Source organism: Diorhabda sublineata, chromosome 3 (genome assembly GCF_026230105.1).
Source record: "Diorhabda sublineata isolate icDioSubl1.1 chromosome 3, icDioSubl1.1, whole genome shotgun sequence".
NCBI classification, from domain to species: Eukaryota; Metazoa; Arthropoda; class Insecta; order Coleoptera; family Chrysomelidae; genus Diorhabda; species Diorhabda sublineata.
The window spans coordinates 17708009-17733354 of NC_079476.1; the positions used below are offsets into that span (position 1 = coordinate 17708009).

Sequence of the window (25346 nt, forward strand, 5' to 3'; positions counted from 1 at the left end):
GACAATGAATTTATGTCAACGAAAACATATTTTGGCCATTATTTTTTATTAAAAAGCTGATAGCTCACGACCTTTGGGTTAGAAGTGCAAAGCGCTATACGCTGCGCTACAGGAACATACAATTTTTTATGATCTCTCGCTTGACAATGAACTTATGTCAATGAAAACATATTTTGGCCATTATTTTTTATTAAGAAGTTGATAGCTCACGACCTTTGGGTTAGAAGTACAAAGCGCTATTCGCTGCGCTACAGGAACATACAATTTTTTATGATCTCTCGCTTGACAATGGATTTATGTCAACAAAAACATATTTTGGCCATTATTTTTTATTAAAAAGATGATAGCTCACGATATTTGGGTTAGAAGTGCAAAGCGCTATATGCTGCGCTACAGGAACATATAATTTTTCATGATCTCTCGCTTGGCAATGAATTTATGTCAACGAAAACATATTTTGGCCATTATTTTTTATTAAAAAGATGATAGCTCACGACCTTTGGGTTAGAAGTGTAAAGCGCTATACGCTGCGCTACAGAAACATACAATTTTTTATGATCTCTCTCGCTTGACAATGAACTAATGTCAATGAAAACATATTTTGACCATTATTTTTTATTAAAAAGATGATAGCTCACGACCTTTGGGTTAGAAGTGTAAAGCGCTATACGCTGCGCTACAGAAACATACAATTTTTTATGATCTCTCTCGCTTGACAATGAACTAATGTCAATGAAAACATATTTTGGCCATTATTTTTTATTAAAAAGATGATAGCTCACGACCTTTGGGTTAGAAGTACAAAGCGCTATTCGCTGCGCTACAGGAACATGCAATTTTTTATGATCTCTCGCTTGACAATGAATTTATGTCAATGAAAACATATTTTGGCCATTATTTTTTATTAAGATGATAGCTCACGACCTTTGGGTTAGAAGTGCAAAAAGCTATAAGCTATATACGCTATATGAATTTCTTTGGAAAACTCGAGAAACGGGGTATAAAGTTTTTTTTATTCAAAATAGTTTTTCTGCTTTTTTGATACTCTATTCTTGAATTGCAGAACAACAGAGCTTTCCTCACACGGATCTACTCAATTTAATTTAATTAATCCAGTATCACACGATCAATCCATGCTTTTGACGTTAGACGCTGGTATGATTGGGCGCATCGTGTGGTCGTAATGCGCATGTCATTCGACGAATGTTTTGCTCCTATTGGCATTGGAAAGTCTGTTTTTCTGACCCGTCTCAAAAGAGCACCCAAAATTGGAACAAAGATTGTGGTACAACTACATACTCTTCTTGCCGCTTTCGAAAACGATAGTACGACGATTTTGCTGTGTAAAGTACAGACGAATTTGTTTGTATTTTTGAATGACTCTTCCTCTTCTGGTTGCTCTACTCCAATGCTTGACATAACTGCTAACAGTTTTTCTTGGGATTCAGTCAGTAAGTTGATTGCCATAGTTTCTTTAATTTTTTAATAAACATAGTTGAATATCAACAAAAATCTAGTACTTGAAAACTTTCCAATTTTGCAAGTAATTTTAGTTTCTATAATAGCTTTCGATTCAGCAGGTATACATGAAAGTTTTTATGTTAAGTTTACAATTTTCGTAAACTAAAAACTATTTTCTCTGTAGAGAAATGCAAGTTTCAGTTTTTAGTTGAAATGCACTTCATTTCAATTTTATGCTTTCTACTCTTCTATTACGAAATTTCGGGATTACGAAAACATTTTTGCAGATATCATATATTCATTCAACGAATTTTTGACAACGCCTTGTAGTATAAAAATTCAGGAGCTTACTAGGATTTAAATAAATTAAACTTGAACATTTGTATTTTTAATTTTGATAAGAGTCATTAAGAGTATTGTAGAAAATTCAATTCACTGTTAAAGGTCCAACGTCAAAAGTTGCCTTAATCGCTTGATGTCTCACACTCTAAAGGGTTCTTTTGACAACGCCTCGTAGTATGAGAATTCACGAATTTAATATGAATTGAATAAATTTAACTTATAATAAAATGAACTAAAAAAAGCAAAATTGTGCAAAATTAATTTTCAGAACATAGCATATTTGGATTTTTTGTTCTGTTAACAATTTATTCTGAATTATTATTATTATAATGAAATATAAATCAACAAAATAATGAATAAAAAAATTCCACGTTACCATCCCTGGTGGGGATCGAACCCACGACCTTTGGATTAGAAGTCCAACGCGCTATCCGCTGCGCTACAGGGACGTTGAATCATTTAGTCGAGAATATTGATTAAGAGCTGTAACATTTTATACAAAACTTTTTCATCATTATTAGGTGTTATTATATATTATATAGACAATTTTAATTATAAATTGATTTGATACATCACGTCATTTTTTTCTAAGAATCTATTTAGATCAAACAAAATGTAGCATTAAAAAGTTTTCGGCTTCCATTTCGTGTTTTCTTTATTCAAACAGAATATTTGAAAAAATGGAAGATTGTGGAAAAGTCAGAACATTATTACTAGAATTTCCTCATTTTTCTCGGTACAGACTGATAAATACGTATTTGACCGAAAAGAATGGAAATTCCGCTGTCTAAGTTTTTTCTTATTTAATTTTAAGGCGCATACATATCCTAATTATTTCGAAATTAATTCCAAGAATGAATTGTACAACATTAGTATTACTTTTTGTGAAATCAGTCATTGCATTTGACGAAATTATATAATTTATGTAATGTAATCATAAAACAATGATTCCAATAACTTGATTGACTTGAAAAAAAAAGTTTTGTCACAATTCTTAGCATCCCTGGTGGGGATCGAACCCACGACCTTTGGATTAGAAGTCCAACGCGCTATCCTCTGCGCTACAGGGACATTGAATAAATAAATTAATTTGTTACATAACTTGGAATGTAGGAATTTTGATATTTTAATAAATTTATATAAAATATTTAGCTTAATGTATTTGAATAATTATTCAACATACTTTTCATGAATCATTAATTATTTACATTCTACAGAGGCGGACTAACATTTCATGATTGACATTGACGGTAAAATTTATTTGCAATACTATCAATTGAAATAGTAACAGAAAAAAATTATTATAATATATAGACCCACTATTTTTATGTGTTTTATTCTGCTTCCTAGTTTCCTGGTTCATAAAAAAAGTTAAATTTCAGAACAAAATCTCGATCTCACTTTGCATTATTTCATATAGGGTGAGTTTTATGTATAGAATGCCAAACGGCTTGTACGATTTTTATAAATTTTTGTGTTTCTTCTTTTTCAGATAAACGTTCCATTGTGGCTTCCAATAAACTCAATAATAATTTATTGAAATGTCAAATTTGTTATTGTAGCCGTCATAGCCTCCTAAATATATTATTTCAACTTCGGCGGAGTTAATGCAAATGTAGTAATAGCTCCGAAATTATGGCATTTAGGTTTAGGAAACATCAGATGAAAAATAATGAATATTTAATGAGGATTCTGAAATGTGAAAAACATACAGGGTGATCCATTTGAATATAACAAAGTTCATAATTTTTCCGGACAAAGGAAAGATCTGACAACAACGTAAATACCACCAAAATACCAGTCGTATCACAAGACTTTATTTATATGTATAAATCGTACAATCTGTTTTCGTGATAACTGAGGTGTTCCATAATAAGAATCGTTATTGATTTTTATTTTCATTGTTTCAGACTTTTCGTCATGGCTTCCCTTTTCAACCAACCGCAATGGCGTACGATCCCGTTCAAAAACTGTTGGCTATAGGTTCAAAATGCGGCTCTCTCAGGATGTATCCTTTCCTTAAAATATTAGGACCTACATTGGTGTAATCAACGTAGGTATCTATTAGTTAAACATTCAGCGTTAATATAAAATGGTGTAGTGACGATGAAATTGATCCAGCCGAGGTGTGCACTCTAGTCCACACTGCTTCTCTTTCCACGGCTAAGAACTCATGGACCGCACTATGCATGTTCAAATATTATGGCATTCTTTGAAACTAAACCAAAACGATTTATCAAAAAAACATATAAAAAGGTTTAAGATGTAAAAAATTGAAAAAAAATTCCGGAAATTTGCTATAAATTTTAACTAATTACTGTTATATATATATGATAAAACCAGTATGATTCGAATTAAGAAAAACCAAAATGTATTTTGGTTTAATTTATTTCGTTCTTAGCTCTTACTACAACTCCTAAGTAATTATACATTAGCTCCAATTACTTTATACAAACTCGTGAACCCTTGGATATGCCAGGGATAAACATACCTAACCGTTTAAGGTAACGCTCTTTCGCTGTATAAAATTTCTTGCAATTTGCATTTAGAAGGAAATTTCTCTAACATAGTAGTGATGCTCATATTCTAATTTTGTAAAGAGGATTTTGAGTTTAATGTTTTTTGTAGATTAATTAATATGGGATTTCCTAAGGATTTTCGAACAATATTCGGATTGTTTATTACTTGATAGGAATTTAATTTTCCTACCACATCAAATTTAATAAATTACTCATTAAAAACTAGATCAAACATAAAAGTGAATGGTGTCATTAAAAGTATTCGTAGAAAATTGTATTTACTGTTAAAGATCCAAAGCCAAGAGTTGCATCAGCCGCTTGATATATCTCACACTCTAAATAGTTCCAACAGTAACTGAAAAACATTACTTGGACCTCATCACTAAGGGATATCCAACCATAGTTGCTAGTTAATGTTTTTCATCACGAAATGCGCGTTGATGCCGTCCAAGACTTGCTTTCCGTAAGCTGTAAACCTGGATGACATGGATCACCTATCAATTAAATGCGGTTCCGAACATAGCGCTCTATTTTCAATTGAAATTTCGAATTACAAACATTTTATCACTTTATTTTTGTATGTTAATCTTTCAATAATATTTCATGTTTATTTTGTAATGTTTTTCTCATTGATGTAACCAGTTTTTAACCACAAAACGGGTGGGATGAATTTATATACACATGAATTACTTAAGTAATTTATACACTAGCTATACACTTACACTTAACACTAAACTTTGCACTAAGACTTAACATCTAAATTATTCAAATATACCGATCAGCTCACTTGTCATTGCTGCTAGACTATTGCTTTATATATCCAAAAGCACATTTTAGATCCTTCGACTACTAAAAGTCTCTGCCTTGCAGTAAATAAACAAAATGGCTCTCTTAGAAATCGCCTCTATGTATAAAAGTAGTCACAAAAACAGCCAAACTTTATTTTCGATAACATATTGGAACAGGACCGCCTTCACGGTCTATATCAATAGGCGAGCTCGTAATTATTAATATTGATAACACACAAATTTTCTATTTATTGCGAAATTTATCGAAACTCTGAATATTCAAATATTCGTAATTAACTGAATATATAAACGGAATAAATTTTTTATGTAGTTTGGCAAATACAGTGTTAATATCAGCTTTTAAACGAAATATTTAAAATTCCGTTTAGTATGCCAAAATTAACAGAATATTGTTTTTCAGTTTTGGATACAATTCTAATGAAAGAATTAATAAACAAAACCAATTTGGTGATCGATCAAATTGCAAACGTATGTGATTTGTAGTTCTGTATTGAAAATTTGTTATACAAATTTCTGATGAAATTATACCAATGACATATAATTGACCCTATACATTTTTGATTCTTAGTTTTAATTATCACTTTTTGAAATTAGTATGTAGAAATTTCCGTAATAATTTTTATAAGGTTGTTTCATAAGTAATATCAATTAATAAAGTCTTGATATTCGAAATATATGCCATAGTATTCTATACTTCGAACCCAACGTTCAGCAAGATCTTTGAGAATTTAGTAGAACCATCATTTGGGTTTGGATGCAAACAATTGTCGTAATGCATTTCCAACATCTCTTTTGAATTCAAATTCACGCTATAATTGTCATGGATCTGTATAAATACTACTCGTAATATGATGATGCAAGGTCTGGATTAAATGCTGGATGTTGTAGGAGCTCAATACCACCAAGTTCTTCAATCATATTCCGCGGAATCTTCACAGTATGTGGTTTGGCATCATCGTTTAAGAGAACTCGGTTAACTAAATGTTCGCATTAACTATCATTATATAATACCTCGGCATTGATAGCCTGATCATCTAAAATGAAACATCAAGACTTTCCACTCGAATTACCGAAAATAAGAATGCGTCTGATAATTACGATCATCTTTTCGCTGGGTAAGAAGATTTTTGCATACTTCTACTCAATGCGACGTTTCGCTTGAATCGTAAGTTAATTCGTGTGACATTATTCAACAATTTCGATAAATCTTAGCTAAAAATTATATATCTCGATGTATGGTATCTTCAGAAGTGATGGTTTTAGTTGTACTGCTTCCCTTGTAACTTAAATATTCCACGCAGGTGAACGAATTGACCAGGAAAGATATTTCAACGTCAGATCTCTACTATCAAAATGTATAAACTATTGCGACGCTGATCCGTTCGCCCATTAACTGCACCCCCTTCATTTTCACGTTTCATGTCTTTTTTTCGCTGCCACGGTTACTTTAAATTTATGTTTCCAATAATACATGAATTTCTTTTACTACTTATATACTATTAGTAAATATTTCTCTCATATGTTAAGCTACTGAGGTGTAAGACTTCGGATCCGTTTCTACAGCTGTTTCTAGTATTTCATATCCTTAGACAAACCGGAGTATATGAGAATTACAAGAGTTTAGAACTTCATAATAACCTCACCTCTAACCTTGTATTTCCTTTTCGTGTGAAAGTGCTGCCAGGGGAAAGTGTATTACTGCTGGTTAAAGGTTCTTATTTCCTCTTGTTCGTCTGGAATCAGGATTTAACTCTTATCACATTTGGTCTTAATGTTCGAACAACTTTTCTTCTTACTTTCATTGCTTTCAATTCTCTTAAATGATTTTATGTGTGTCTCTATATCTTCCCATTTAATGAAACAATATACAACTGAATAGAATTTCTTTCTTTCCACTTGATTTCAATTTCCCTGCTGTAATTTATGTCTTGCGTCCCTAAGAGTAATTGAAAATTTTTTCAGATATTTAGATATCAAACTAATAAGTTCAGGGTCTCTGATCATCTTTGACATTTCGATATTTCCAGTCTTTTAAGGAATCTTGTCCAGTCTCATTATTTCCTGTGCGAAAAAACCAGAATATTCTCTATTGCATTCATGTTGAACGATTTCATAGGGAATATGGATTGATGATCCGAGTAGAGTACATGTAAAAAATCAATATGGGTAATTAGTCCTTGGTACTATCTTCCACACTTCTTTCCATAAATCTAGGCTTTTGAAAAGACTAAAAAACTAAATTTGGCGTAATATTAAATAGCAGTTTACATATTTGATCGGTCGGATTGTTGATAGAAATTTCACGCGCCCCACGACTCATTTTTTAGTCTGACAAGGTATTTATCTGTCCAATAAATACAATTCACTACAGTTCAGATTTCAGTAATTCTTTAAAAGAATAGAAAGACGAAAGTAAGGTGATATGATGATTTACGAAATACGCATCAACTACATGGCCGACGCTCAGTTGTAGTATTTGACCGCTAGATGGCGTTCGCGTCACAGGGGCAAAAATGCAATCAGCATAACTCGTGAACCTCAAGAATGCCTCTGCAAAGTTTTTCCTTGTATTAAGGTTAGGTGTTTCCAAGAAATTTCTTCGCTGTAGATTTGTATGTTTTGCCCATAGTTCATGACTAAATTTACTTTGTCTAAAAACTCATCATAATTTATTGGAAATAATATCTTAAAATCGGAATAATCTCACATCACCCTCGCACATTACTGAATAATGCATCGTCCAGTCAAATGTCAAAATGGAACTGTTATTCAGGAGCACCAACCCATCGCCAAAAATCGTTTAGGAATTGAGCTCATTCTTACATACAATACAACGTTGAGGAATTATCGGAACAAATTTTTATTTGTGACAAAGGTAACTCTTAACTATTGACTCCAACGAATATTTATTTTAGGAGGAATAAACACAAGTAAAAACTTGTTCAATCCAATGGTATTGACACTAATCCTGATAAATAATAATGTAGAAAGTGGGCTCGATAATTTCGTCGCGAACGTCGTATATTTTGGAACTAGTATCGAAATGCCAATTTCTATGATTGCACTGTGAAATAATTATCGATTATGTTCGTGATCGAAGCTAAAGTGCAAGTTGGGTTATGTTCCCACACGCGAAACGAACATAATAAACTTCAATTTCGAAAATAATAACAGAACCAATTTGTTTATAATACATTCAAGGTTATAATGAAAAGATTACACATTCATTGATTGGGCCGTTACATGAATATACTAAATTGTTTTTTTTTCTATACGAGAGTGGTCAGAAACGTTTTCCGCCTAACAAAGAAACAAGACTATTTTTTTGTGTAATATATCTAGGCTATTTTTTTTACCTTTTTGAAGAAGAGAATCCATGAATTATGACTACTCAGAAAAAACAGACGCCATCATTTTTTCTGCTAATGAAACCATCTTTAATAATCGACATATTTTGCTTAAAACTTGTCAATAAATGGAAATATTTATTCGTATTTTGTTCTAAAAGGGGCAAACTTGGTATCCAACGCGCAGATAGCCTATGCATTCATAATTCTTCAGTCAGTTCACGGCAAATGCTTCCTTTTAATATACAGATAGTCTTTTTCATCTCACTTACCATGACTCGAAGATTTTGTGTGAAGAATCTCCGTACACTTCTCGTATAACGGCTCATGCGTATAGCCTTCAATAAACAAAGGTCCTAACCCAACTTGTTCTAGTTTCTTGAAAATCTTCACTGCAAATCAGTTACACGATTGTCAATTAGAACCTGAGCATCCAATGTAGTTAAAATTTTAGTGAGGATGAGCAAATATATTTATCTAATTATTTTATTAAATGTGACACTTTAAGTCAATCCTTGACATTAGGAAACATCACATTTTTCATAACCTTCATATATCAGTTATGAAAAATAGTTCCAGGACAGACGCTGACGAGCGTCTGAAACAATGTCCTGTGTATCCTTTGACCTTAAGTAGACCCATGTACCGAGCAATCTTTGCTGGTAACTTTCCAATGGTATTTATGTCCACGGGTTGTATTATATTTTGTGATTTTTTAGAGGTATAGGATGATTTCGAAAAAAACCACAAAAAATTTATGAAATCTTCATTGGATTCGTTAGAACGATCAGTATAATTTAACGTTTGAAAATAATTTCAGGCAAATGTTGACCGAGGCTCCGCTTTAGATAGTCCATGCGCAAGGTCCAATTTTGGTATAATTTCTCCAACATATCGGCCCGTATTTCACGAATAAATGCTTCAATATTGGCTTCCAGTGCGTCAATCGTTGCTATTTTATCACTGTAGAAATTACCCTTAACATGGCCGTACAAGATATAGTCCAAATGCGTTAAATCCCACGATCTAATTGGCCAATTGACGGGCCCCAAACGTGAGATGAACTGTTCACCGAAGGCGACTCTCAATTTGGCCATTGTTTTAAGTGCCGTGTGGCATGTGGCACCGTCTTGTTGAAACCACACGTCATGGGCAAAAAAAACATGTGGATCCATGCCAATACATATTGTTATCAACTCGTCCATTAACATAGACCGTAAAGTCGGTTCTATTCAATTCTGTTAATAGAATATAAAATTTGGTGGACACGCAGATGTGCGCCGATTGTGAAGCGGCATCCTTTGTATAGTTTTTGTTTGTTGTGTTTGTTTTTAAAGAGATAATTTCTGACGAGGCCTTTTTGTTAGTCTACATTGTAAATCCGAATTATCTAGAAATTGGTTGTATATAATTAGATGCTAGCTTAATATCTAGAATTAGTAAATTATCCGACACATCGGAATAGTAAAAACTAACCAAATGATAAATTTAAATAAATTAGTATGTGAAGAATTAGATAAGTGTTTAGTAATAAGTGCATAGTTTATAGTGTATAAATAATTTTTGTAATATATAGTGTTTGTATCAATTCAACCCATCGTTAAAGAACTGTTTTCATTATTTCATTACAGCAATTATAGCCATCTTAAGACAATCGGGAAAAGTGCCATTTCGAAATGAAATGTTAATTAAAGTGGTAAGGTGATCAGGTGATAAGTCCATCAGCTTCAGATGATGTCATTAATTGTACTGCGAAGCTCTACTAAAACTACGGACTTAAAGAAGAAATTGTTAACATTAGCATGAGGGAGATATGAAAGCGGTTCATGAGAAGAAGTTATAGAATTTGATAAATTCTTGGCTACATTCACGAAGTAATCGATGAAGAAGTCTTATTTCTTACATCATTCACAATGGACCATGTTTCTCTAAAAACTCTACTAGAATTGACGTGTCTCCTATTGGCAGCTTTTATTATCTCATGTCAAATTTTTCTGTATAGTTTCATTTAATTTTTGAAGAAAACACTATCCGATAATTTCCTTAGGTGAGATAAAGATCGCATGTTCTTTGCTGATGTACATGAACCTTTAGTGGACCGGGTTTATTTTGCTTATTTTTAATAATTAATTAGTGTTTTTATGAATCTAGAAAATTTGAAGTCCACATCACCAGAGATGATGTTCCAATGAGTTGTTTGAATAACGGTGCATGAAGTTTTGAAAACTTTTCTGAAAATTTTGTTAACACTGCTTCATGATCGGAGAGACCTGAATTAAAGACAGTACAGAGGGTTGATTCTGAATCATACGATAGAATATTTTTAAGAAGGAGATAGAATATTTAGTCGGTAGTGGAAATGAAGAATTATATAAAAAAAATGATGATTTTTCTTCTTTTGTTGGGTCGCGTTCGTAACAGATTATACACAGGTCATGCGGACATTTCGAAATATGATCAGATCATACTACTGGAACTAATCTATAATATACTTTGAGGCTGAACTTTTTGTGGTTATCGGGACTATCAGATTTATAATCAGATCACTGAAAAATATACCAAGTTTCAGCTCAATCTATGGTTAACGGTTTTTTCGGAGATTTGATTGCGTAATTTTTATCATCAAAATTGTTTGCCAGTTATCTATCAAAGGTCGTTTCTCAATTTCACTTTATTATTATAATACTCCTACCCGTGTGAAATTAAATATCGATCTTAAACACGGATAGATTAAATTGCGTGTGGTGTAATTTCCTGCAGATATAAATTCGGAAATCTTGTGCGTTTCTAAATGTAAAAGCATACACTCCTAAATGAAAATCGGCTTTGAGCTCAGTACCCATAAATATAAAATAGACTCGGACTATGAATAGAATCCGAGATTTTCTCTTATTTTGGATAATATAGAAGTATATTCACGAGCACAAAAGACCCTTGAAATGAATGGAATAACCTCGCAGAAATAAACAAAAAATTTAAAAATAGAGAAAAATGAAATAAGAAGATGAAACACCGACATAAAAACTAAACACTATCGATCCCCAATCCAATCATTGAATTTCAAAATAATAAACTCGAACAAATGTCTCTTCGATTTGTCAAGCAAAGCCCGAAATGTGTCTTACAAACCAAAAATAATAGTATACATTATTTGTTTACTTTATACGAGCGCAAATTCATATTTTGTGGGTAAGTGCGACAAGTTAAAAGTATCCGCTGATTTGTTTATTATTCTCTAACTGTGAATTATTTTCTCTGAGTTAGCCCTTTGAGACGCAAGACCGTGCTTTGATTCATTCTTTGTGAACCAACATATCTTTTTGTGATGTTTCTATACGAATTTTATTCGTTCTTGCAAACTCAGTGTTGTGAGTTTTAAAATGGTAAAACCAAGAAACTATCGATTGAAATTCGAGTATCAATCTCAAGTCTTCATAGTCTAGACAAATATAACCGTACCATTACAACCATACCAATTCAAAATATAACAGGTCATGGGAAGCTATCTTAATCCTTCCAGTACAGGAGACGGATCTATCCGCTATATCATTACCGGGGTCATTACTGAAATCACTCCTTGAAGCAACCGAATTAGCTGTAGTATGAACCAATACGATTTGTTTCAATATTTTCATCCTCTAGATCTTTGTTTTCTCGTAGATCACTATGAGCAACTTCCTAATGACCAAAGAACGTAGTTCTGTATACTGTAGTACCTGTATTAGTACCTGGTATTAATTTTTGTGATTGTGTCGAAACTAGCGCCTTCATTTTTGCATCTTAAAACATTTTTTTAACACTCAGCACATTATTTCTTTCAAGTCTTCGATTATGGCCCGTCCTTTAGCTAGGACTTGGACCCCAGTCCGATACTGAATATTTCTAGAGTTCACTGGCAAGATTCATAGGGGAATAAATTAGCAATCTATTGTAAAATCCTAGTATCCATCTTCCGAAAATAGGTATAACTACGAAAAGGTCCCCGATTAATCGACTCAGTAGAATAAATGGAACTAAATCTCTGTCATCAATCATGGAAAATGGCGTTGTTTGCTAATTAACATAGTTGATGAATAAGCCGAATACCTTTTGGAAATATTAAATCAAAATAGTTAATACCCTGGGTGCGTTTATGATATTTAATCTAATCTATTTGCTTATTTTGAATTCGATTAATTATTTCTCAGTCCCGTTAATTGAAATGATAGTAATTAGTGCACAAATAGAGTGGTAACTCTTTCCAACTAACACATTTGCACAATGTTAGTACTTTGATAGAATAATTTGGTGACCTAATTGGAGTAATTCCTGTTTACATTTATTAGTACAAAGTGTTGTAAAAGTTCTTACATGAAGTCCTTCGTAATTTTTTAATAAATTAATCATTACTATCGATAAGCTCCAGAATCCCTGATTGATTTTCCGTTTGAGGCGACTGATGGTGGCGTTGTTAATTAAAAAATGGTATTCACTCACTGTAGAGAAGAACTTATTGAATTACAACCCTGGTATTAGATAGTAAAACATGATGATGAAAGGGAGACAACGAGATAAAAACGTATATAAAGTAAATTAAATACAAGAGCATAGGAGAAAATGTATTGAAACGGGGCCATAAATGGGCAAGAACTGCATAAAAATATCGGTTATCAAATACTAGGAGAAAAGTTGTTGTCCCGGGTAGCCCCCACAAGTCTCAGCCTGTCTCTTCAAATAAGAGGTTAGGGAGAATATGAAAAAATGTCTGTAAGTCCGGTTCTGCTTATCTGATTTTATTAAACTTGATGTTGTTCGAAAGAACTTTTGTCTAGCAATACAAAATATATAAATTATAAGCAATTTAATTACCAACATGAATTTTAGGTGGCGTTGTTATATATATTTTGAATATTATTATTTCTTTTGAGAAATTTGGGTACAACTTCAAAAGTTAGAGTAGATATTTTGAAAGTAAGCTAAATTAACATCAAAATAGCAAGAACCACATGCCAATATCTTTTTTCTGTATTGATACATCTTAAGAAATGGGTATACGTCGAGAATTTTTCTTCAAACGTCCATTGGGCTGTGGTTTGCCAAACCGAGTAAAAATTTATTTTAGATGGAGAGTTCTTGTATAGAAAAACAAATCTAATAATTAACAACTCAAATAATTAACTACGCCATAAGTGACACTCCGGGTGTTCAAAATGTCGTTAATCATTTTCTATATATGGGAACAATTGCTAACGGGTGGATAGAACAGCAGTTTCAATTTCTACTATTGAAATACTTCGTATTGCGTATCGTAATATTTTAATCATATCATCTCTGGTTGTGGGTCTATTGGTGTAAATCAGATCTCTTACTCAGCTCCACAAATATAAATCTAAGTGAATGATGTCTGGAGATGTGGGCGGCCAAAGAAATAATCTTCCACTTAAACTGTTGTTTGACAAATGTGTAGGTTTTTACTTATATTTCACGCATTGATTCATGTTCAAATAATGACAAAAATTTAACACAACTCTCTCCATCAGCCTACTAGACGTTTGAATGAAAATATCTTGTAAAAAAAAAAGATATGGACATTAAACTTTTGTACTTCTGATTGAATTTTTCAATAGGAAAAACACGTCGCTAATTAAACTACTTAGAATCTGTATGTTTTGTATCGATAAACAAAAGCTTTTTCTGAAAATCGACTGAGCTGAATCGGACTCACAGGCATTTTTCCATTTAATTTGATGTTTTTCAGTACGCTCTAGTGATGAATTTGTAAATTATGAAAATAATTTCCGCATGATTCTAGGGGCCACTTTTGTTATGATTTTTTTCCCTGGAACTGTAATATAATCCGTTCTTGAAATATGGACGACGCGACGGCCGTTTATAATTGCCCACCCGGCACAGAAAGATCGCAAGAATCATTGCATGAATTACAGAGATATGGCCAAGATAGGGGTCCCATAAAACTTTTAAAAATCTTGAAACTGATTTTTTAGAAAGAAGGTTATTGTGAAGTTTTCATAGAAAAGAGGACTAATGCAAAAGAACCCTCAATTCACTCGACTTTTTAACCACACATTGGAAGCAATCATGAGGAAAGTTCAAAAATATAGTTTAATCTACCACGGTAACAAATTTGGTACTACTACCCAGATCTCGAGGCGGCTTAGAGTATATAGAAAATTAGAAGGGAAATCCAGAAGATTCTTAATCAGTGTAAATGACGAAAAAACCGAATATATGGAAATGCAACGGCAAAGAAGGAATCAGGACGGAAAACGAGGAATATTATTTTGAAAAAGTCTAAGAATAACGATAAGGATGATGAAATGAAAGGAAAAATCAAAGCAGCAGGTACACGATTATTACAAATGAACACTATACTGTATGGGGATGCGTTTTGGGTACTAACTCAGAAGAATGTTGAAAAAGTAGAAATGTGGGAGACAAAAGTGCTTCGAAAATATTGGGGTGATGGAAAATGTACAGCGAAATAATAAAAGAAATATTGCAAAGTTGAAAAAATTATATCAGTGCAAACAGAATTGCAAAAAGAAGGGAAATCAGGAGGAGGAGAGGCAGGCCGAAAAAGAAACTGATAGGAGAGGTAACATCGGATGTGAGAAGATTGGCAAAAGTGAAGGGAGAGAAAGAACAGGGGACAAAAAATGAAGGGTATAATGAAGAGATTGGAGGAAGGAGAACAAAATTTAAATATAACTAAATTTGGAAAATTTTATCTAGAAAACTAAATTACTAAATCACTTGAATACATGATTTCAAGCAGGTATGATTTCTAGGGGGTCTGGATATGGAAAATCGATGATTTATTTATTTAAACTATTTAAACTAAATTTTCAGTACTTGTTCTCTGGGAAGTGAAACTTTGAAAACCAAAAAATTGAACTGTTGAGATTGAAAAAATAGGTGTTATGGGTAACTAAGAATTTCTGGAATCGTTGATGATATTCATACTGAATACATCGTTTACACTACCACTATACCAACACTCACAATTAGACTATCGACTAGTGAACTGTTAACCTTCAGTCTCTGAAGACAATAACTTAGTTATCGAAACGCGCATCAAACAGTGTAATTTTTAGTGTTAGTGTAGTGGTAGTATGAATAGTATGTTCTGTATGGGTGTTATGGACTAAACGAGACATTAGTACTTTCCTGTTTATTTTTAGGTCAGAAAATCTCATTTTGTCGGACCGAGTCAGAAAATTATTGTGCCTCATTTTTATTCCTTCCTTCCGGCCTATCTTTAATGAAATAGTAGTTTACGTAACAAATCTCGAAAGGGGTCTTTTAATGGACGAATGGGCAAGCTGCAGGCGAGTCCTGCAAGCCTGCAGCTCGCCCTGCTGTTTTACTGGACTCGCAGGCTTGCAATCGTCTAATAAAAGACCACTTTCGGGACTTGTTACGTAAACTACTATTTTTAGTAAAATAATTTCCATTAAACTATCCTCGTACATTATATAATGGAATCAAATATTTCATTTTAATTGAATCATATAGTTCATTATTTTTCTTTGTTACAGCAAACAGACAAAAAGAAAATTAAATTAATGTATAATTAAAATGGAAATTGTATTTTTTTTCGTAGGAAATGTTAAAAAAGGAGGTTTTTTTTCATATTTTCATTTCCAGTGAAATTAGATAGCCATAACGAGGTGGCATTTGTTATATTTCTCTATAGTATTTTCACGTGTTTTTCGTGCAGATGTCGTTTATTATCACGTTTTTCCGACATATGTATTATGTCAGTTCTGTTACTGACTGATATATATTGTGCTGTAAGAGATCTAATTCCAAAAAAAATGATTTACTCGATATTTTGTATAGTATTACGTATTTATACATTGTCAACAAAACGAAAAGGTACAGAAAACAACATTTTGATGTCGATAAAGAGGAAAGTTATAATTTCGATAAAAAGAAAAACAAAGGTATAATTTGATGGAAACTTTAATCATAACCGTTTTTGAGGAAAATAAATAATTCTATTTATACAAAATTGGTCTTTCGTGTTCGAAGTTCCTTCTGGTAGAAATTAATTATTTAGTAAATTGAAAAAGCACAAGAATTTGCTTATGATTTTTCTATATGCAAAAGGCATTTTGAAGCAAAGTTTCAGTTTATACTTCGCAGCCATTCGATCTTAACCGACCCCCAGTTAATTTCGTTCTTCAGAACGTCTTCAAAGAAACGGCATTTATAAGTATAAACTAACCTAACCTTAACCACAAAAAACAATATTGACATAACCCTTATTCCGAGCCATCTAAATTACCTCCAAGCCCGTTATATTATTTGTACCATTGAAACTACTCTATCCTCCCCTTCCGCTGATAGCAAAATTACCTTATATTCTAGATAACTTCTCTATCGCCATTAGATGAAACCCTCTACAAATCACTTCTCGTCGATCGTCTGTGTTGCAGGTTTTCTGCGGTTTCCGAAAACCGGTTCATCAGCTAAATGGCCATTGATAGGAAACCCGTCACCCACATACCGTTTTTTTTTCCGTCTTGACCTTTCTTTCTTTTTCACTCCTCTCCATTCATTTTTTCTATGTTTTCTATCTATCGTAGTACATATCATTCTACAATCAACCCTGGTTTTTAAAGGAACATTCACTATGTCAGGGCCAAAAATGCATCACTGCAATCACAAAAAACCTAACAAACATCTCTCTCACAGAGATATGGTTAGAAATTGCTAACAAAACAAAGTAATCGATTTTAACTAACGAAATCGAGAGATTCAGAAAGTAACCCCACAATGGCACTACTCTACAACTCAAAGAACGCAAAGTTAAACGGGTCTCTAAGTTCAAATACCTTGAGAATATTGTCACAGAGGATCTTGACACGGACTTCGGGATAAAGTGCCGAACAGAGATTGCTCGGGCAACTTTCAATGACATGAGATCCTGTCTTTGCAAATATAAAATCAAAACTTAAAATGAAAACATCGCATAGTTGAATGTTATGTATGTAATGCTGTACAGAGTAGAGCTAGAGTTGGACGATGAACCAACTGAAGGTATTCCAAATGTTGTTTCACTGAAGAATGTTTCATATTTCACGGAAATAAAGAGAATTTACCACGAGAGGTGATAAATGTCGTCTAATATAGCTAACACTCAAGGGTAAGATCAAGGGGTGTAGTGAAGTTAGCTCAGAAATACTTGAAACCGGACCGGCATAAGAAGGGCTGGCAAATTTTTACGCTTGGTAGAGAACCTTACACCTTTGCCATGGTAATCGTTAACGCCATGGAACAAGACCGAACAAGGAAGAAGGAAGAAGAAGATAGTGAAAAACTGCAATTCAATTTTCAAATAATTTGAATAAAGATTTTCCTATACTCATTTATCAAATTTAGTGAGATCCTTGCCCCTGGCATTTGCTGCACAGAAAATCTATATTAGGTTAGCTCCAGTTTAAAATCTCTCCGTTTTGTTATATCCAGACGATTTCTTTTTTTATCAATGAATCATTTATAGCACTAAAACCACATTCAGCTAAATATAAAGATGCAAATGGTACCAATAGGTTTCTCATGCATTTGGGTATTTGATTTCTGTTTCCTCACAAAGCAATGCCATCGCCTATTTTATATTAAATATAGTTTCAACTGGCTCATCATTTTGCTCGTATACACCGCGACCCAAAGGATCTGTTGTGTCTCCCTTGCTGCGATATTGAAGAACCCGTGTTTACCGCTGATCCATCAATCCCACTCCTTTCAAAAAGTCTAGAATGTGGAATGTCCAGAGATCTTTGTCTTCTATTCCAAGCGCTCCTGCGTGTAGTACTCTGGAGTTTCTTAGTTTATGTATATTAGAGAATACATTACCAAATAAGCAACTTTATCTTCTAAATCTGTTACTGCCTAAAGTGATACATCTATAAACTTTTTCCATTTCCTTCCTTGTCTCCAGAATCCTTTGGAATGAAAGAATATAGCTGCTGAAGTAAAATTTTCTGCTGATTTCATTGTTCCAATTTTAAAAACAAACTTTCACGACAAGTGATGGAAAGGCCACTGTACAAGGCTCTAAGTGAGGATACTGTAGGTGATGGAACTAAAATAAAGGCGCTAAATTTAAGCAAAAAATCAGGAAAAGTCATGTATCTTGCAAGATACACTGCCAAACTAAGGATTAGAGAATTTAGGAGAGTGATCGTGGATTGATATGTTTTATATTAAGTGCATAATATTCTTTAAGGGGTGAAATTGATGGTTTTCTAGCTTCCTCCGACTAGAAGTCGACACATAACTTGGATATATGGATAAGGCATTGGCGCCGGCGACATCGAGTAGCTGTTGCGTTGCTTTGGTAGGCTTTACTTTCAAGCGATAATGTGTTATAAGTCCTTTTAATACTTTGAGTTGTGTTCAAAAAATCGGACATGTTTTGAAAACCTTAATATCCACAGTATTTCATCATAAGGGGAACGTTTGTTAATATTTTAATATCGCTACCTCAATATAATAAATAAAATCTGTCACTGTACCTACCCTGCAAAGAAAGATAAAATTTTTCCCTTCACTTTAACGAAACGGACTAAAAGGTTTGTAATAAAATTTTCGCTCGCTAGAATAAAATCCGTAGAACAGTCAAAAGCAAACCCGTTTGAAAATAAATATTTATTTTAGATGGTTAACCATTTTCATATATGTTCACAGAGAAAATTACGGCATCTCTTTCTACTGGTACGAGCGACATCTAGATTTCTTCATGTAGATTTATTTACAGGGGGTTTCTACACCTCAATTTAAACATGTGTTTTGAAACTATTAGATAAGATATATAAAAGTTGTTAAATAGAACCAGACGAATTAACTGAGATTCGAGCGAAACTAGAAGTGTGTAAATAACTCCTTGTCCTTGGTCGTTTCTTTAGACGCATTGTTACTTTTTATAGATTTATCTAAGCAATATAAACAATTACCAGAACCCGTTACAAAGTTGATTCGATCGGAAAGTCTTGTTGTATGTCGGGTGGAATTATGAAAGTTTAGGGTACTTTGAAATCATTTCATATGATCGAGCTATCAATACCAAGGTGTACAGTGAACAAATGATGCGAATTTATGAGGTTTTATTATTTATTTAATTATTACCTGTATATTACAGGTTCAGTTAACAAAAAGACAAAGATACACGACATACTGCAAAAGTTCCATGAAATAAGATCAGAAAGTTCTGTGTTATTGAGCTTAAGTTCAAAAACAGTATAACCAAGGTCTCACAAACCTTCCTAAACGTTGGATTGGAATGGAAAACGAAAATAAACAAGATATTTATATTCTGTTTTTTCATGTATTACTGTAAAAGTTTTTTTTAGTACACTTCAACATGCGCACCATTGGTGGCCCTAAGTACTTCCAGTCTGTAATCAATTTCATGCCAGGTACGCTGTAACGTTTGTGATTGGACTAAAAGCCTGTGTAATGCGGCGTTTCAAGTCATCAATGTCATTAACCTGTGTCCGGTAAACAATGACCTCTAAATAACCCCACAAGAAGAAGTCGAGGCGTGTTATGCCCGGAGACCTTGGTGGACATGGAATTGGGCCATCCTGTCCAATCTATCGGTTGGGAAAAGTTTCGTTGAGGTGTTCCCGAACTGCTATCAACCAGTGTGGTAGTGCACCATCCTGTTGGAAGTAAACAATCGGCTGTAATTCTTCCAACTGAAAAAGAGCAAAGTTTTGAAGCATATCTAGGTACATGCAACCAGTAACTGTGGTTTTCTATGAGAAGAAAGGACCAATGATTTAGGTGTGCATAAGCCCACACCACACATCAACCTTGGGGCTGTCTCGTTAAAGCTCGACTACTGCATGTGGGGTTTCAGAACCCTAAATTCGTACGTTGCGGCGGTTTGTTATACCAGACACATGGAACGTGACCGCATCACTGACACAAACCTTTTTCAAGAAATCTTCATCATGCTGAATACGTTGTAACATATCTACGGCACATTCCACACGTTTTGGTTGTTAGGCTGTTAACAGTGCCTGCAGCAACTGTACCTTATAGGCATACAGACGCAACTGTTTATGAAGAACCCTGTGGATTGTGGTTGTAGGCATTTGGAGTTGCTCTGAAGCCTGACTAATTGAAGTTTTCGGATTATGTTGGAATGTTCGCCGTATTCGCTCCATATTTTCTGGACTTGTGCTGGGTCGCTCGGCTCAACTTTTATGCAATCCGGTACTCACGAAGCTTGTTTCCCATGCACGGATGGAGGGTCTGGATGGTGGTTCTCTTTGGAATTTTGTGCTGAAGTTCCGTTGAACCTGTGTATCTGATTTAGTCTCTGTGAACCATGACACGGATTGAGCTTTCTGTTGTGTTGTCCACATTTTGTTTATGTCCGAATTTTTGAAGTTGTAAAGATAATTTTGGAACATAATACTATTAGACACACTCTATATATTGAAGACAGTCTTATGGCAAATTAGGAATTTCGATATGCATTTTTACATGCGGTGTACCATCTTCTTTATGACGAGTTGTAGAAGTATGCTGCCGCACCACAAAGATAACTTAAAACCTGTTCTTTCAGCTCTTTATTGGTTATGAAATGTGTCCTACCAAGTGTTTTATTAATTCAGGGAAGAGATGGTATTCGGTGGGAGCCGCTTCCACACGTTGCCGTTTGTTGTCATCCGTCAGCATTTCCAGGACCCACTTTGCATAAACCTTGGCATATTCTAAGCGGTCTCTCGAAATGTTATGAATACAGGACTTGCTAACATCAGCGATCATCGCCCTTCCATCATTCAGCTTAGCTTCTTTCTTTTTCGCAATTACTTGTCACAGTCATGATCGCCGATACGTCCGTCTTTGAATTATCTGCACCATTTCTGCACATTACTACTTACTACATACTTTTCTCCATATACCTTACACAGTTGGGAATGAATGTCCACTGAAGGAACATTTTGCATACAAATAACGAATCACAAAGCGTAATACACATCTGGTGTGAGAATCAAATGGAAACTCCATATTTCACGGCTGTCATGACAAGAACAAACGTTGTAGAGAGCTTATCGGAGCGGGAACTTTAAGAAAGGAAGCGAAGTTACACACCATTCTTGCCAAATTTCGTCTAACAGCATTCTTAGCGTCCACAGCTCCTTGGAAACTTTATTTCATGGACAACCCTCGTAGCAATAATTAAAAAGGTTTGTGAGTCATCTACATATCAGTGCGACTTCTTATCTTCTTTTTCTTTCACTGAACTTTCGCCACGTAAAACCAGCTGTTTGTCTTTGTTATGAAATAAAGCTTTTTCACATTCTCAGAAAATGGTCTGAATTATGCCTTCACCATAAATTCCCCACAAATATAACAAAATTTGTGAGGAGATATATTGTAACTACGTTGCTTAAAATTAACTTTTTTGTCGTTAAAATTTTCTTTTAGCCTCAAAGAATCATTCACTGTTAACTAAGAAGAGAATAAATAACCCATTTTATAAAATTTTTCTGCTTTGAAAAGTGGTAGCTGTTATTAAGATTATTAATATAAAAATAATTATTTGTATTGTATTACAGAAATTATGTAGGCAATAATTGTCACGAGGATTGCTACTTAAGTTTTGATATGTGGCAACACTGATATGAATATGTCAAATCTGACATTGCCATATAGTTTGACATTTTTATTGGTGAATGTACTCAGAACAGGTTGTCGTGCGAGTGCTATTTGAGTTGTTTACAGATACTTGAAAAAGTCATTTTGGTCAAAAAACGGAAACTTTTCTATGACTATGGACATTGATTAAAACAATAACAGTATGCCGAACAAGCATTGTTTCGACTTTTGATGAAGATACACCATCTCGACTCACGGTGTTTCAATGGTTTTCCTAACAAAATCGTGGTCGCACATCGCTACACGATGAATCTCGTGAAGATTTGTCCAAAATCGGCTGTTGTTTGGCACGATTTCTTTTTATTCCGGCAGATCAAAAATAAATTGCGAGGTCAACGTTTTTATAGATTTTAAAGATGTGAAATAAATAAAGAGCTAGCTTCAAATGTGTCAGTTATAGTTTATGAAAGGTGAAGTAGTGGATGATTATTCATCCACACACATCCGATTCTTCAACGTGTTTAATAAAGAGATAACAAGAAGAAAACAGCTCTTACATTCGACTGAAAAGAAATTAAAAACTCGAGATTCTGTTGTGGAAAACCAGATATCAAATGCGAATATTTTCTTTTCGCGAGATTACTTGAAAAATTAATCTTCATATGCATTACAAGTAGCTTTCTTCATTGAAACGTGGATCTTTTCAAAACGCTCGTATAAACATACTTAGTACGATGAGAATTTGAAAGGGTTCAAAAGAAAAATTATTGAAAATTCTGGATTAATCTAAAATGCACGTATAATGTATTATCAAATGTTTATTACGACAGGTCAGGATTCACAAATTTCGTAGTTTGTCATATGCTTTTATTTCACTTGTATGTTTTAACTGAATAACTTAATATCTGACTAGATTCGTCAAAATCCATAAATTTCTCTGTATATCGTATAAGCAATCTATATTTAAATTGACAATTTACAAAGATAATAACATAGAATCGTGTTTTATTTATTGATACATTTGCATATTTACAAATTTCATTTCATTGATCATCAGCTACAATGTGCGAAGTGACGATTGTGGCATTATAGTTGTGGTAAAATTAGAAAGATAGAAATCAACCGCTTCTACCAACGACAATATAAATAACAAGAGCGAGCATGTATAAAGTATAGTATTCTATTCGCGACTAATGGCTATTACACATTCGGATGAGTGAAACAATGTTCATGTAAAATTTAGGGTTTTTCCTAAAAATGGATATACAATACAGTGTTAAAGCACAAAAGCATACAACATAAAGAAGGTTGTCCGGACAACCAGCACCCAGAAAATGTATTTTAACGAGACAAACGAAAATTGCAAAATGTTATAGTCGATTCGTTCAAAATTATTAGATCATGACAGGAAGATGAAATTTAGGTGAGAGTTGTCCAAAATTCTAAAATAAGCATTTGTCTACTATCTTCTGCGGCTGGAATAAGCCTCCTTTAACGCCCCCAATGAAAGCAATCTAATGTGGGGGGAAACCACATTAGAAGGTAGTTTCAAAATGATGTTTTGAGATTTAACCAAAGTTTGACATCATTCTATTTATATTCCGAACTGCTGTTATGTTTCTTTCCATAATTTAAACAAAAAATACGTTAAACTGCGATGTCCACTGAAGGATGCGAGTTTCGTTATCCAATTGCGTGCATTGTATCCATTCCAATTTTCATCTGAAATTAAAAATATTCTGTTTTGACATTATGAACTCATTGTCTAAGAAGATGAACCTCATTGTAGGAAAATATAATGAAAATTAACATTTTCGCAGGAATTTGAACAATTTATTTCGATTTTTAAAATTTTTTCCATAATTATGCAAAGAATAATACCCTTACAATCATGATATAATTTCACAAGTTGGTTCGTCGTATCTATAATTTTTGAGTTAGATTGAACGCAAATATGAAAAAAAGTCATTTCAAGATAAACCGTGTTTGTACATTCTGCGAAACTAAGAAATTCAAGAAAGTTAACAGTAATATGTAATGCTTATCGATTAATCTGTGATTCCAGCACCATACACCAATCTTTGTTCTGCTTCGTTTTGCTCTTGTAGCAGTACTTTACGAGCTTTCCCACCTTTCCTCGATTCCAATGAACTGTTGAGTTTTTTTGGACTATCACTTCCAGCCAATATGGTTCAGATTAATGCAGCAAAAGACCCAGGCTGCTGTTTTTACAAATGCTGACATTGAGGCCCAGGATTTGGTCATCACCGCAAATTCGCTTGTTGGGAATAATATGACCTGGCATAGTGACGAAGGCGAATTAGCTAAGGCGGCTTCACAAAACCTTGGAGCTCTCTCTAAGACCAAAAAGCTATATACTCCGCTAAGAGAGCATTTCGACTTATAGACGATCCAGAATTAATCAGAAACTTGGACAACTTAGAGCATAAAAGAAAGGTCGTTGACCTGACTCTAGTTTACCGACACTACTACGGCATATGATCTTCCCAGCATAATCTCATCTAGAACAATATTAGCAAGACCTACTCGTCAGGCAGACGTAGCTCATGAACAATGAGTTTGCCTGCAGACGCCCAGAATATCAATTTATCGGGATCGTCTCTTTAAAGAAATGCAAGCTACCAAAGCACGTCTTTCCCGAGCACTACAACCTAGAGAAGTTCATGATCAATATCCGCAGGTATCTCTATGCAGCAGGCACCACTCGAACTATTCGATTGTAGTAGGGTTCACCCTCTTTTACATAAAAAAACTCTGTTTATCGTCGTGCTGGTTCTCGTGTAACTTTCTTGAACGTGGCCTACTGCGGCGCGCTTTAGAATCATGCTCGCTTTCAGGATACGAAGACATTTATGAGTCACAATTACAAACACACTCGTGGAAGAATGAGTCATGACTGATTCCAAGTAAAGTACAACGTAATATAACCGAAATAATCTCTTGTATTGATGCTTGTATGTCATTATATGAAGAAAAAAGAACAAAGGCGAGGTTCCTTTTCAAAGCTACATAGTATATAAAACTATTGTGAGATGGAACCTCCATCTGCGCTCGATGATGTACTAGATGTGCCCTTGGTTGTATGCTGAACGGATGTTTTGGTTTTCCTCTTTTATTGAGGTACGATAAGCAGGGAGGCTTAAGAACAACAAGTGATGTATGATGTATGTTGAGAGAAAACTATTATTAATATTCGAAATAAGCATTTTCTATTGTTCATTACAGTA

General features: G+C 33.9%; 1 protein-coding gene and 2 non-coding genes across 4 annotated transcripts in view; 1 reads left to right on the forward strand and 2 right to left on the reverse strand.

Annotated features, from left to right (window-relative positions):
* The window catches only part of LOC130441048 (syntaxin-binding protein 5), a 263671-nt gene that overhangs the window by 157367 nt on the left and 80958 nt on the right, over positions 1-25346 (forward strand). For both annotated transcript variants that reach the window (XM_056774529.1, XM_056774530.1), the window contains exon 2: positions 3714-3811. In XM_056774529.1, the coding sequence (XP_056630507.1) occupies positions 3714-3811 (98 nt within the window). The remainder of the gene's footprint in view (positions 1-3713; positions 3812-25346) is intronic.
* On the reverse strand, positions 2180-2252 carry Trnar-ucu (transfer RNA arginine (anticodon UCU)). The gene has a single exon. It is a non-coding gene; the product is annotated as a tRNA-Arg (tRNA).
* Positions 2802-2874, reverse strand: Trnar-ucu (transfer RNA arginine (anticodon UCU)). The gene has a single exon. It is a non-coding gene; the product is annotated as a tRNA-Arg (tRNA).